Here is a 13,114-nt window from a genome sequence, read left to right as displayed (position 1 = left end):
GACGGATTGGTTTATGGATGCAAGCTCAGTTAAGCACCCATGACTACCCGAATTTTTAGTATTTGGTAAACAAGGCACTAGTATTGGAAGACAAAAGCCGTATGCTCGGTGAAGATCACAAGAGAAGAATGGTCTCACAAGGACAACACTCAGGCAGTAACTCTCGCCCACACACCATACTACCCCAGGGACAGCAACAGTTATCCACACAGTTTAGACCTCAAGTAGTAGCACCTCATCAAGTGTACCAGCCACCTCGCCCCAACACCAGCTATAACACACCAGCCCTGGCCAAGAACCCTAACCCACAGGCTCCAACTGGATGTGCATGTTTCAACTGTCATGATATTGGACACTATTCCAATCAATGTCCTAAGAGGATGCACAACCAATCACCGGTTCCATTCAACTTGAACACACCAACAAAGACACCTGCTCTGACTCAGAACCACAATTAGTAACAGACACTTGCACCACCTAACATAGCTCAGTAAAACCATGTGAAGGCACACATGAACCACGTCTCTGCAGAAGAAGCTCAAGATGCACCTGATGTCGTACTCTGTATGTTATTTGTCAACTCAGCCCCTGCATCTGTTTTGTTTGATTCTGGCGCCTCGTATTCGTTCATTACATCCAAGTATGTGGTCAAGCATAGTTTACGAGTAACAACCTTAAAACATAATATGCTAAATAGCTCACCTGGTGGAGAAATGAAAGCTGGTCTCCATTGCCCTAAGTTAAACCTTAAATTAAAGGGGGTAGAGTTCCCAGCCAACCTCATCATCCTGGAATCAGATGGGATCAATGTGATCCTGGGAATGAATTGGTTAGCAAAGTTCAAAGGAGTGATAGAGTGTGCTAGAAGGGCAGTCACCTTGGAAAACGGAGTAGGCGTCAAGGTAGAGTTCGTGGCAGACACACTGTTAGTAGAGTAATGCAAGTTGGACCATCTTGAAGGATCGATAGTGGACCAAATATGGATAGTCTGTGAGTTTCCAGACGTGTTTCCAAATGAACTGCCAGGTATGTCACCAGACCGAGACATTGAGTTTGTAATTGATCTTGTGCCTGGAACTACGCCTATAGCTAAGAGACCCTATAGGATGCCCACTAACAACCTAGCCGAACTAAAAAAGCAAATACAAGAGTTGTTAGAGAAGAGTTATGTTCACCCTAGTACCTCGCCATGGGGAGCACATGTGCTCTTTGTGCAAAAGAAAGATGGAAGCCAAAGGATGTGCATAGACTACCGAGCACTCAATGATGTCACCATAAAGAATAAGTATCCCTTACCCAGAATCGAAGATCTGTTCGACTAACTTACCGAAGCTTGATTATTTTCAAAGATAGACTTAAGATCAGGATACCATCAGCTAAAGATTTGAAAGTCAGATATACCCAAGACAGCATTCATCACCCGATACGGATTGTATGAGTTTACAGTCATGTCGTTCGGTTTAACTAATGCCCCAGCTTACTTCATGTACCTCACGAATAAATTTTTCATGGAGTATCTGGACAAGTTCGTGGTAGTCTTCATTGATGACATATTGGTTTACTCTAACAGTGAAGAAGAACATGAGGAACATCAAAGAATGGTTCTGGGGAAGCTTAGAGAACATCAACTATATGCTAAGCTTAGTAAGTGTGATTTTTGATTAACAATGGTTCCATTTATTGGACACATTTTATCTATCAGAGGAGTTGTAGTAGACCAAAGTAAGGTGAAAGATGTGTTGAATTGAAAATCACCTACCAGCGTTACAAAAGTGAGAAGTTTTCTTGGTTTAGCAGGCTATTACTATCATTCAATAGAAGGATTCTCGAAGATTGCCAAGCCACTCACAGAATTGCTAAAGAAGGAAAAATAGGTATGAATGGACAAGCGCTTATGAACTGAGTTTCAATGAGCTTAAGAAGAGGTTAACTTCAGCTCCAGTGCTAGTGTTGTCGGATATCCAGAAGAACTTTGACATATACTGCGATGCATCTCGATTAGGTCTTGGATGTGTTTTGATGCAAGAAGGACAAGTGGTAGCGTACGCTTCGAGATAGTTGAAGACTCATGAGAAGAATTATCCAACTCATGACCTGGAGTTAGCAGCAGTGTTACATGCTTTGAAGATATGGAGACATTATCTTCTTGGGAAAAGATGTGAAATATATATGGATCATAAGAGTTTGAAGTATATATTCACCCAGACGGATCTTAACTTGAGGCAACGAAGATGACTAGAATTGATCAATGATTATGATGTAGGAATTCATTATCACCCGGGAAAAGCAAACGTGGTTGCAGATGTGTTGAGTCGTAAAGTATACAATACTATGGCTGTGTTGCGAAAAGCTCAACCGACTTTGTGTGAAGAATTCCGACAACTTAATCTAGGTTTGGTCACAGAATTAGAGGCAGTAACCATGGAAGTGGAACCTACTTTAGATAAGGACATCCGGAAGGGACAGGCAGAAGATGAAAATATCAATGGGATTAAAGGGAATATTAAAGCAGGCAAAGCCCCAAAGTTCTCAGAAGACAAGAAATGCATGGTATGATTTGGTAAGCGCATATGTGTACCAGACTAGAAAGTGCTTAAGGAGATAATCTTAAGATAAGCTCATGAGTCAGCTTACTCTATTCACCCAAACAGTACCAAGATGTATCAGATATGAAGAATCGCTATTGTTGGCCTGGTATAAAGTGAGAAATAACCGAATATTTTGTAAATATTGAAAAATAAAAATATATAAATTAAAAAAATCGATGTTGCTATGGGTACTTGAGGCCTTCACGATGAGAGATGGAGGCCCCGGTGGATAAGCTTCTTGCTGGAGCCCTGAGTCTAGGTTGTTTGGGCTGGGCCCTTATTAGCACTCCCGACCTTTTGGAACACACACATTAGGCCATTTTCGACTGCCAAATGCAACATTTATTTTCATTTCTGGTTTTTGTTTCAAAACTTAAGTTTTAGTACCTGTAGTAAAAGAAGCACCCAATATGTCTCAAGTTCAAAAAAGAAAAAGCCAACGTAGCTAGGTCTCTGGTTCAAGTCATTACTTACTTGGATTTCTTCTTGAATAACACAGGGCTTATTTGAATATACATTTTTTGCTACACAGATGAGCACCTCAAGGGTTCCCCAATCCCTATTTGTTGAAACTGAAATGGTAGTGCCTGTCAGTACTCATCAGGCAGGTCAACAACACTGGACACCTCCTTTCAAGATCATATAACCTAGTACTAAGAACTTCAACATCCCTTTACCAGAACCAAATGACATGACAACAACTGCAGCAGTTTCTCCATCATATGCGTGACAATACAATCTTTTAGTGAACATAACAGTCGAGGTGCCTGCTCCCTAAAGTTTCGTTTTACAGACTTCCCTCATCACTCAACCATCAGCTAAACAACCGGCGAAGATGGCAAGCAAAAGTACTCAGAGGGAACTTGTAGAACTCTGCCAGATAAAAAAAAAAGTTTGTGAGGACTTAATTTCTGTCCACTGCAAAAAGGGCAAGACCAATCACCATACCACATTCTTTAATACATAATGCTTTCTTTAACTAAAGAAAGACTAAGGGCCTCTTTGGAGCGCATGATTATGAAAACACAGGAATAAAAAAAATGCAAGATTGGAATGCCCTAGCACCTTGAATCCAATATAATGGAAAAACACAGAAAAAATGTAGGAATAACCATTTGGATGGAACGATGGAAAAATATAGGAATCAGATAAGAGAGATAGTCACATAGGAAAATTTTCATGATGTTGGATCTCATATTACAATTTCTCCAAAATTCTTATGAAAGAATTTTCATAGGTATTTGACAAGCCCATTTGTTCCAAAGAACCCTTATAAGAAAATTTCCTAAGGATTGAAATCCTCCATAATTCCTATAAAAATTTTACAATCCAAAGGTTCGACCGTATTCTTTTCTGAGAAAACATGACCATACCGCTTTCTGCTTTGTAGAAAGAGTGGTTTTCCTGAAGTTCATGTACATGACTTTTCATTCAAAAAGGTGAACATGACTAATATACTGAAAAAGAAAACCAGCAACAATTTCCCAACAACATCTGCTTACCCACAATTTGTTTCGTGCACACTTTATCCTCACCGAAAGTGTGCCCAAAAATATATAAAGAACGGCAGAAATGCTTCCAAGCAATGCAGTCAGGGACATGTCAGTATAAGCCTCGCTTCGAAACAGCATCTTGTTGCCAGGCAACATGGATCTGGCGAAACCATTATTCTGCAATCACGAAGTCAAGGCGTTGGAAGCAGTGGTAAAACATATACTACTGCAGATACTAGCATAGCTAGATAGTTTGTTTTAGTTTGTGTGGCAAGTAGACACAGCATATGGCAGCAAAGCCTGGCAAAAAAGTGCATTCTCTGTATTTCCTTATGGCCGGCTAATTTAAATCTAATAATATCATTTTATACTTACACTACATGAAAAAAAAAGCTCATTAGTGACCGTCATTAGTAACGAGTCCCGCATCCGTCACCCCGAATGTGTTACTAATGACCCGTCACTAATAACCACATTAGTGACGGGTCATAATAGTGACCTGTCACTGACGTGCATCTCTTATATGCTGGGGAGGAACACATCAGTGACGGGTTATAGGATTACTTGTTACTTATGTGCTATTGACCTCACCCACTGCATGTTTCTCCTATTTTCTGGCTGCATTTTGAAACATAGTCAGGATTTGACAATCATCTTCTCCCTTTAAACAACAACAATTCATCTATATCCATATTGACAAACACACTTATATAAGAACTCACTTCATCATAGAATCATAAAGGTTATAAAGTTTCAATCAATTTATCACAAAATCACAAGTTATAAAGTTATAATCATTTCATATTACATAAGACCTTATGACCTAGGGTTTCTACAGTGAAACTTGCCATGTGGATTGATGACTTCAGACATTATGAACTCGACGATCCGTTGTCAAATCCCCAGGAGTGCACCGTCGTTGAAAAAACAAGTCTCATAATCTTACATAATTTGACATGTAATCAATGCCATATTATCATGGAGTTAAACTAATTACTAAAATTAATTATACATAATCTTATTCTGAACTTACATACGTGCATTTGATATCCTTTGATCGGATCGTGGGTAGGAGCATGTTGTAGTAACATAGAATCCGCAGGTGTTTTCCGTGGTTGTTGGTAGCATCACAGAAAAGAAAATTTACAATTAGATCAAAAGAAAAAAAAATAGCAACAGAGAGTATTTGGTAATTTGTTTGGTAGCATTATGTGAACTTAGTCTTATGTGTCAATCTACTATCGTCTTTCGCGTTGTAGTCAGGATCAGCTCGAAGGTACTTGTCAAAAGCTCTACATAAAGAGTGATCGATTAGTTAACATTTGAATGTTAGAAAAGTTAAATATGTAAACTAAGTCAGACAGAAACTACGCGTCATGGTGTCCTTTTACAACATTGTAATCACGCTCTCCAAGTTTACCTTTTGGTCCTACTGATCTTAATGAGTCAAGGTACCACACCAATTTTTACTCGAGGCAAATGATGAGTAAGATCCAATGGACACTGGTATTCTAGGTGTCCAACAAGTAGTCCATTTTGAAATAGTATTGCATTGTCGTAGACACATAGTCCATAGCATAGTCACCATGCACTTTGATGACCAAGACTGAAATGGCCTCAAGGTCGAGAAATCCAATGGGCTCCTTCTTCTTCGTTTCTTTGACCAAGTGTCTACAAATAAGAAAATAGTTAGATTCAAAATTTAGTGGTATTAATTAATAAATGTCCAATTTCAAAGGACTTACAATGTGAAGATCTGTAATAACGATACGTTCATAGCATCAAGGTTGAAGATGTCATATAAGTCATTGAAACACACAAAGAAGTAGCCATAGTCAGTTAAGAAGTGACCTCTTTGTACTGTACGACTATAGATTGAGCTTTGGTATATCTACAATTCTACACATGCTTGTTCCGCCCTTGTTAGGTTATCTACAGTCATCAAGGGCTTCCCATATTAAAATTTCGTGTGAGTACTAGTCCACGCTTCTCCAATGTCCATGGACTTCTTCATCGATTCAATGGCCTTCGACTTCTTTGATAGGTAATTCTTATAGCCTTTCTTCTTAACTCCCTTTTCCTTCTTCTTTAGGCTCTTTGGGGGAGACAGAATTGGAGCTAAAAGCGAGGATGCCAGATGCGAAGGAGATGGTGAAGCCGGCTTCTCTGGAGGAGGAGAAGGCAGTAAAGCTATCTTCTCTAGAAATGAGGGGTGCAGCGGTAGTGCACTTAAAGCTCATCCAGACTGAAATTCACTGGAGACCACGATGTCGCCCCTCTTCCATTGGATCCATTGACGAAGAGTTTCACCCAAAGTTGTGACTTCATCATTGGGAGGAGCTCCAACACGTGAAATACTACCTCGCTTAGGTACTCTGGTTAAGTCCAGGTCTCAAGATATATCCAACTTTTGTCCACCATCTACAATGTAAAAATATTTATTCTTCATTAACAATTACTTTAATTGCTTGATTAAGCATGTGATTAAAATTCTATACAATTACATTAGATTTGTGGTATCTTGTGGTAGATCGGGCAAACCTAGTATCAAATCTAACATAAATACAACTCTGTACTAAGATTTTGAATAAATATACAAAATGGTTGATTACAACTCAAAGCATAAAAATCTACCAAATAGGATTAGAGGAGGACGAAAGGGGGAGATGCAAACCTTCAAAGATCTAGCAACAATTCAAACTTCAAATCAATAAGATATGAGAGAGTCTCTATTGGAACCGAAGAAAATCGTCAGAAGTTGGCGCCAAGGTCCGCTCTGTAACTATTAGACGCGTAGTAGCTGGCCAGCTCTAATAACAGAGATGAGTCATCAGTAACGGGTAATAACAGTACACGTCACTTATAACTTATCATCAGTAACGGATCCTAACATGACCCGTCACTTATAACTAGCCCATGAAGACCCGCCACTAATACTAGGACCAGTCATAAGTGACTGGTCATAACATGGCCCATCACTAATGACTGGTCTAGGGAGACATGTCACTAATGTATAACATATTAGTTACAACTCATCACTAATGTCATCAGTGATGATTAACTTTATAACCATGGTCCAGTCCCGACCTGAGGCTACAGAAGTGATGGGTCGTAGAAGGGTCCATCACTAAAGGTTCTTTAGTGACGGTTCCTGATGACCTATCACTAATTCTCCTTTGTCTGTTTTTCACGTAGTGTTAGTGTTCTTGTCTGCTGATCATTTCGGTGAAAAGGAGAGATTGCATAGGTGTTTTTTGTCCGAATATCATAGGTGTTGATCAGCTAGCATGCTAAGAAATGAGATATTCACTTGCGGTGTCACAAGGAAATTGTTTGCGCGATCTGAGATCCCATGGTTGAAATCTATATATATATATGATAGCATGAATGCTATGTCACTCAGATACCATTTTATACATTAGGAAATATTAGGTTGTGTTGTCCACACAACCTAATGACATCTCCCTGATCCTACACCTCACACAATCTCATCAGTTAGGCTATCTAATCGTATTTGCACCAGTGATGGATCCAGGATGAAAACGAGAGGGTGCACCATATACAACACTATATGTATGTATGTTTGATATTTTACATGACGCTTTCCACTGGAAATTAAGGTTATATAAAGTTTTTAGGCGAAATTGAGTCCATGCAACAAATTGTCAATTTCTCACGAGAGCAGTAACCGGTCGACCCTACATGGATCTCGGAACGACAACCTCGATGGAATCCGTGTAAGAGTTAATTAGTACATGATATATATATGGCCATGCCATGTTTGCTCTCCCCATTTTCATGCCATTAGGCTGTATGCCATTTATGGTGGTTCATTGCATCTCATGCAGGGTTTGTGATGCCAAATTTTGCACGGCACAGTCACAAGCAGACATGAACGTACCCAGGCCATGATACACAGCTGCCACATTGTGGAGGACCATTTGGATCAGAAGATCGATAGATATATACACATACACGATATCACGAGTCTTATACTGATGTGCCGGACACATGTACGGCTGGTCGAGGACCCCATGTAATTAATAGGCATGGATGCACTGTTAGCTTGTTTTAAGTTGGTTCCATACTCGGTATATTGGTGATTTTTTGCATTCACAATTTGTTTGCCGAATTTACCAAATGGATTCTGAAAACTGAACCGCAGCTCATCGGCTCAGTATAATATCGAACACAGAATGAACCAACAGTTATAAATGTGCACCATGTATGTAGTCACATTTTCTCCCTTCTTTTTATTTGATGTTTTGTAAGAAGAGAAAAAAGAGCAAATAAAGGTGACCACACTATATATGGTCACATATTACTGGTCAATGTGTTTGTCGCCTGAACCCCCCACTGCGCTGTTCGGTTGTTAAGATGAAATTGTACATAAATACTCCATGCATTGCGATATCAGCCTTGCGTATAAGGACTAATAAGAGGTCATAAATTCAGGAAAAATTCGAAAATAAAGTACCCCGAGACACCCTAGTTTAAATAGTCAATGGTATAGAGTTTGCATATGCACAACATGACCATCTGACCAAACATTCTTCAATGGATTAGTCGAACAGTTAAGGATTTTGATCTTTTAACTGTCGGCTTGTTTAGTACTTAGTAGTAATCATTGGACACACTCTGTATATGCTTGTGGGACATATTTCGGCATGCATCTCCTAACATTAGGCTGACATGTCTCATCTAAGTACTGCATGCATCAAACTTGATCGTTAGTCTGTCACACACTATTATAGCAGATGCCTATACAATCACAGCTAACAAACAAGGGTTTGACATTACAACAATCTCACATGATCTATGGCCCTTGTAAATGAACATCCAGGGATTCTGGGGCTCAAGGTTAATTTGTTACAGGTCCTAATCATTTAAATCCAATGCTACCACTAGGCTAGATGAACATAGCAGGAGAAAAAAAAAAGGTGTGTCCTTTTCTTTTCAGATTTACCTTCCTAGACAAATTGGGAAAATATGCATTATTTTCTTGAGATCCACCACATGTGGTTGACCTGTGAATAGCAGACGATATATAAATTGTGAGCTAAACCACCGGCCATCGACATCTTGCAAAGGCCAGTGAGATTCTACCTGTCTGTTTGTGCATGCATGTATCGATCTAAATGAGCAGCTGCTGAGGAAGAGGAGGTCCACCTGCAGCTGTTGACTTGACCGAGAAAAGGAACACACAATGCAGCACTTCCCAACTAATCAAACGCAACAAATCATGATGGATTATGTGCAACCAGTGAACTAGATGAGATATCTTGACATGAAAAAGAGAAGGGTCGCGGTTATGCACAATACAATGCAATGATAGAATAAGAGACTGGATCATGCATAGCCTGTATTTATTTCATTTTATTTTGTGGAATCAGGCAGGAGTTCTGCCATTTCATATTATGAGAGGAGTAGATTTTTGGCCTTCCGACCTAGGTGGATGCCTAGATGGCTCAGATAGCAACCCATCCTTCTTTCTTTTATAGATAGATATATATATATACAAACACTTACATACACCCAGGAGTACATACTAGTTTTCCTATATATATATATATATATATAGGAAAACTAGTATGTACTCCTGGGTGTATGTACTCCCACCTCTCATATACCACTTTTACACGTGTGTTATACTTCTTTATCACTTTAAATATACTTCATTAGTAATTATAAGATACTACAATACAAATCCAACGAAAATTTTTATGAAATTCCATGATTTTTATCATAATTTGCGTATATACTTCTTTTATGTATAAAAAAGAGTATATATATATATATATATATAGAGAGAGAGAGAGAGAGAGAGAGAGAGAGAAGAAGCAAAACAGACATGACGAACTAAGCACCATAGACTATATGTGGTTCACTCAAGATTCGAGCACACAGTAGATGACGACGAAGCACGGCAGGATGGCCCTCGGATTGGCCACGAAGAGCTCCTCGAGATTCCCGTACAAGCTGCTGCTCGCCGCGTCCTCGCCGGCCACCGAGTCGAACGGGCCCTCCTCATCCGCTGTCGTGGCGTCGCCGTCGCGGCTGACGCGGCCGGCGATGACGCGGCACACCAGCATGGCCCGGCACCCAGCGTCCGCGCTCGCGGCGTGCGCCGGCATCGAGGCGCCGCAGTCGTGGGCGCGGCCGCTGCTGGCCGTGGTGCGCACGCCGAGAGGGTGCGCGCCCACCCATGGCGCGAACCCGTGCCAGATCGCCGCGCACACGCCGCAACTGGCGGCAGCGTTAGGAGGAGGAGGAGCTGAAGACGACGACGCCGTGGCGGTGCTGGTGGAGCCAGCGGCGCAGCAGAGCGCGGTGGCGCCGTTGAGGCCTAGCGCGCAGGCCAGCGGCGCAGAGTGGAACCGGAGCAGCTCGTTGCCGTCGGCGGCGGCGCGCGCGGCGACGACGGCGCGGCACCGGGAGCGGACGGCGTCGCGGTAGGCCTCGAAGCGCGCGACGGTGCGCGGGGCGTTGTGCACCTTGAGGATGCGTTCGATCTGGCAGATGGAACCGCCCCGCTTCTGCCAGCTTGACTTGAAGATGATCTCCACGATGTTGCGGCCCGAGTCCTCCGGCCCCAGCTCCGACACTGCAAACCCAAACAAACCATCAGCATCTCCATTACTAAACCAGTGAAGATGTCTCAGCTAATCATCATCCTTCACACAAATCCTCAAAAGAAAAACACCTTCGGACTTGAGAGAATTAATCTGCACGTCTCTGTTTTTCTTGGCAAGGCTACAATTAGATTTCAGCTTGCAACAGTGCAGTACCAAGCATTATAAATTGTGATGATGTCCGCTACTGTACCACAACCTCTGCATGTCAATGTCAATGTTGCTGATTAAACCATGTGGACAACTCCTATCTTTCATGTGATTAGCTTGAAGGCACCAATTAATGTTTGATTAATGTGAGAGCTTCAGCTCATCTGCTACTACCGTGTGCAAATGCAAGTGAAAGAAGCTGGGCTGCTGCTGATTCATGTATTCCTTTTCTCAATAAAACTGTTTGTGTGATCCGGCTAATTATATAGATTAACAATACTTCGCCAAAAAAAAATAGATTAATAATACTTTTGGGGAGATGCACACACCAGGACATAAGGTGGTTTGCTTGTAACCCACAAAAGACAATGGAAAAGATGAAAAAGGAGCAGGCTAGGGGGTTAACTTTGATGAGCAGCATCTTCCTTCCTTCCCTCCCTCCCCTTTCTGTTTGTCTCCTCTCCTCTCCTTCTCCTCTACCTCCACTCACATGGATGGATAAATAGATGTGCCGACAGATTATACTATACTAATCAACAACTGTTAAAGTACTAACAACCTTCACTTGATTTGACCAGACACAGACCTCTAGCTAAACCTCTTTATTACCAACAACCTTCACATGATTTGCACCAAATTAAATCAGTCCTCGTTGTGTCCCTGTTTCTGCGAAATTCATGTGCTTTTGTTTTGCAACAGGACTATGTTGGAAAACATACATATATAAACTGTACTTCTAGCCAGTACTATTAATCCAACACAAAAGTAAGAATACAGAAAAATCAATGACAGATTTAGAACTTCTTTTTTTCTTATTTTGTTGATGCATAACTAGAGAGAGATTAGTGCATATTTTTACCGGCATGTCGAATGGCCTGGTGGTGCTCCAAGCTGTCGTCCTTGGTGAACACCTCCCCGCACTGCGAGCAAGCGCACAGCTCCCTCGGCCTCGGGTATCGCCTAATTACATCGAATCGATTAGCACATCATGATTAATTATTAGGCTCCTTGAAATTATCAAATCATGATTAAGATAATCAATCACAGGTTTACTGACCTTGACATGGGCTCCACGTTGATGGCGCGGCACTCGTAGCAGCCAGAGAGGCCCCTCAGAGAAGAGTGGCTTCCGCCGGTGACGGAGGAGGAGGAGGACAAGGCGCGGTGCGCGCGGCGGCTGGTGAGCGGGGCGGTGTCGCAGTCGGCGGATGCCGAGGCGGCGGCGGAGGACGCGGCGGAGCTGGCGGCATCGACCACGTCGCGGATGGCGCAGAGCGAGGCTCCGCACGCGCCGCCGCCGCCGCGGAGGCGCGCCAGGGCCGAGGGCGCGGCCGGGTCGTGCACGCGCGCCGCCGCCGTAGCGCTCCGGCAGCTCAGCAGGCTCTTGAGCTGCTCCCACGAGGACGAAGAGGACTGTGTTGCCGCCGCCGCTGCCTTCTTTGACTGCACGCGGTGCTGGTACTGGGGGTTCTTGGCCGTGGCGAGCTTGGGGCTCCTCCTGGACGACGCGACCGACGACGACATGGCGCGGTGGCTTCCCGCGCCTGGCGGGGTTCTCGGCGGTGGAGTCTTTGGCTTCTTCTTGAGCTTGCTGCCATGGTGGTGGTGATGCCGCTGGCTGTCGGAGTGGTCGCCGGCAGCGGCCTTGGTGCTGGAGGAGGAAGGGAGCAGGAGAGTGTCGAGAGCCATGAAATCTTGCGCTCAGTGTGTCCTTTGCAGTACTAGACGTAGCTTACCTATGCTGATTACCCCTGTGTTCTCTCTAAATAGAGTATGTGTGTTTTATGAGGATGAGAGGAAAAAGTTGGACCTGCTGGTAGAGCTGAATGAAACTCATGAGAAAGTCTAACCCTCCTGCTTGTGACTCTCTCTCTCTCTCTCCTCTTAAGAAGGAGAGAAGCAACATGGGGTGGGAGAGAGAGGGTGACATATAAGAAGGCTCAACTTTAACTCAACTCCTGTCAAAGGGAAAAAAGGACAGAGAGATGCTAGGTAGGTATTTGGATCTGAATAAGAGAACTGAAATGGCTTAAATGCAACCTAGTGTCCAGGGCAGTGTGCTTGCGTTAATTCTAGGTACTGGGTGAAATAAGAGCAAGGAATCAACACTGCAAGCCAAAAATGTGCTCCTCTAGTCAAAAAATATTTTAAAAGTTATTGTCAGTTAAAATTTTGAAAGTTTGACCGGAACCATGTCTAGTACATTATGTTTTCGTGACCCTAGGAGTGGATGGGGAAAACAATATATTTT

At 42.6% G+C, this 13,114-nt stretch overlaps 1 protein-coding gene across 1 annotated transcript; it reads right to left on the bottom strand.

Moving 5' to 3' along the window:
* Positions 1-9,881: 9,881 nt before the first annotated feature.
* Positions 9,882-12,832, bottom strand: LOC133923853 (uncharacterized). The gene is made up of 3 exons (XM_062369128.1): positions 11,921-12,832; positions 11,723-11,823; positions 9,882-10,685 (listed from the first exon to the last, which is right to left on the bottom strand). Exons 1-3 carry the CDS (start codon positions 12,550-12,552, stop codon positions 9,970-9,972), a joined length of 1,449 nt encoding a protein of 482 aa, XP_062225112.1. The 5' UTR covers positions 12,553-12,832; the 3' UTR covers positions 9,882-9,969.
* Between the last annotated feature and the right edge of the window lie 282 nt (positions 12,833-13,114).

This window comes from Phragmites australis, chromosome 7 (assembly GCF_958298935.1).
Source record: "Phragmites australis chromosome 7, lpPhrAust1.1, whole genome shotgun sequence".
NCBI lineage: Eukaryota > Viridiplantae > Streptophyta > Magnoliopsida > Poales > Poaceae > Phragmites > Phragmites australis.
Note: the sequence above shows the minus strand (reverse complement) of the source record. Positions and strands in the feature narration are given on the sequence as shown.

Excerpts from the sequence above, each read along its gene's own strand:
- LOC133923853 (XM_062369128.1), bottom strand. The coding sequence starts at position 12,552 with ATGGCTCTCGACACTCTCCTGCTCCCTTCCTCCTCCAGCACCAAGGCC. Across the intron at positions 11,824-11,920 it reads AACGTGGAGCCCATGTCAAG|GCGATACCCGAGGCCGAGGG; the intron begins GTCAGTAAACCT and ends CGATGTAATTAG. Across the intron at positions 10,686-11,722 it reads CCAGGCCATTCGACATGCCG|TGTCGGAGCTGGGGCCGGAG; the intron begins GTAAAAATATGC and ends TTGGGTTTGCAG.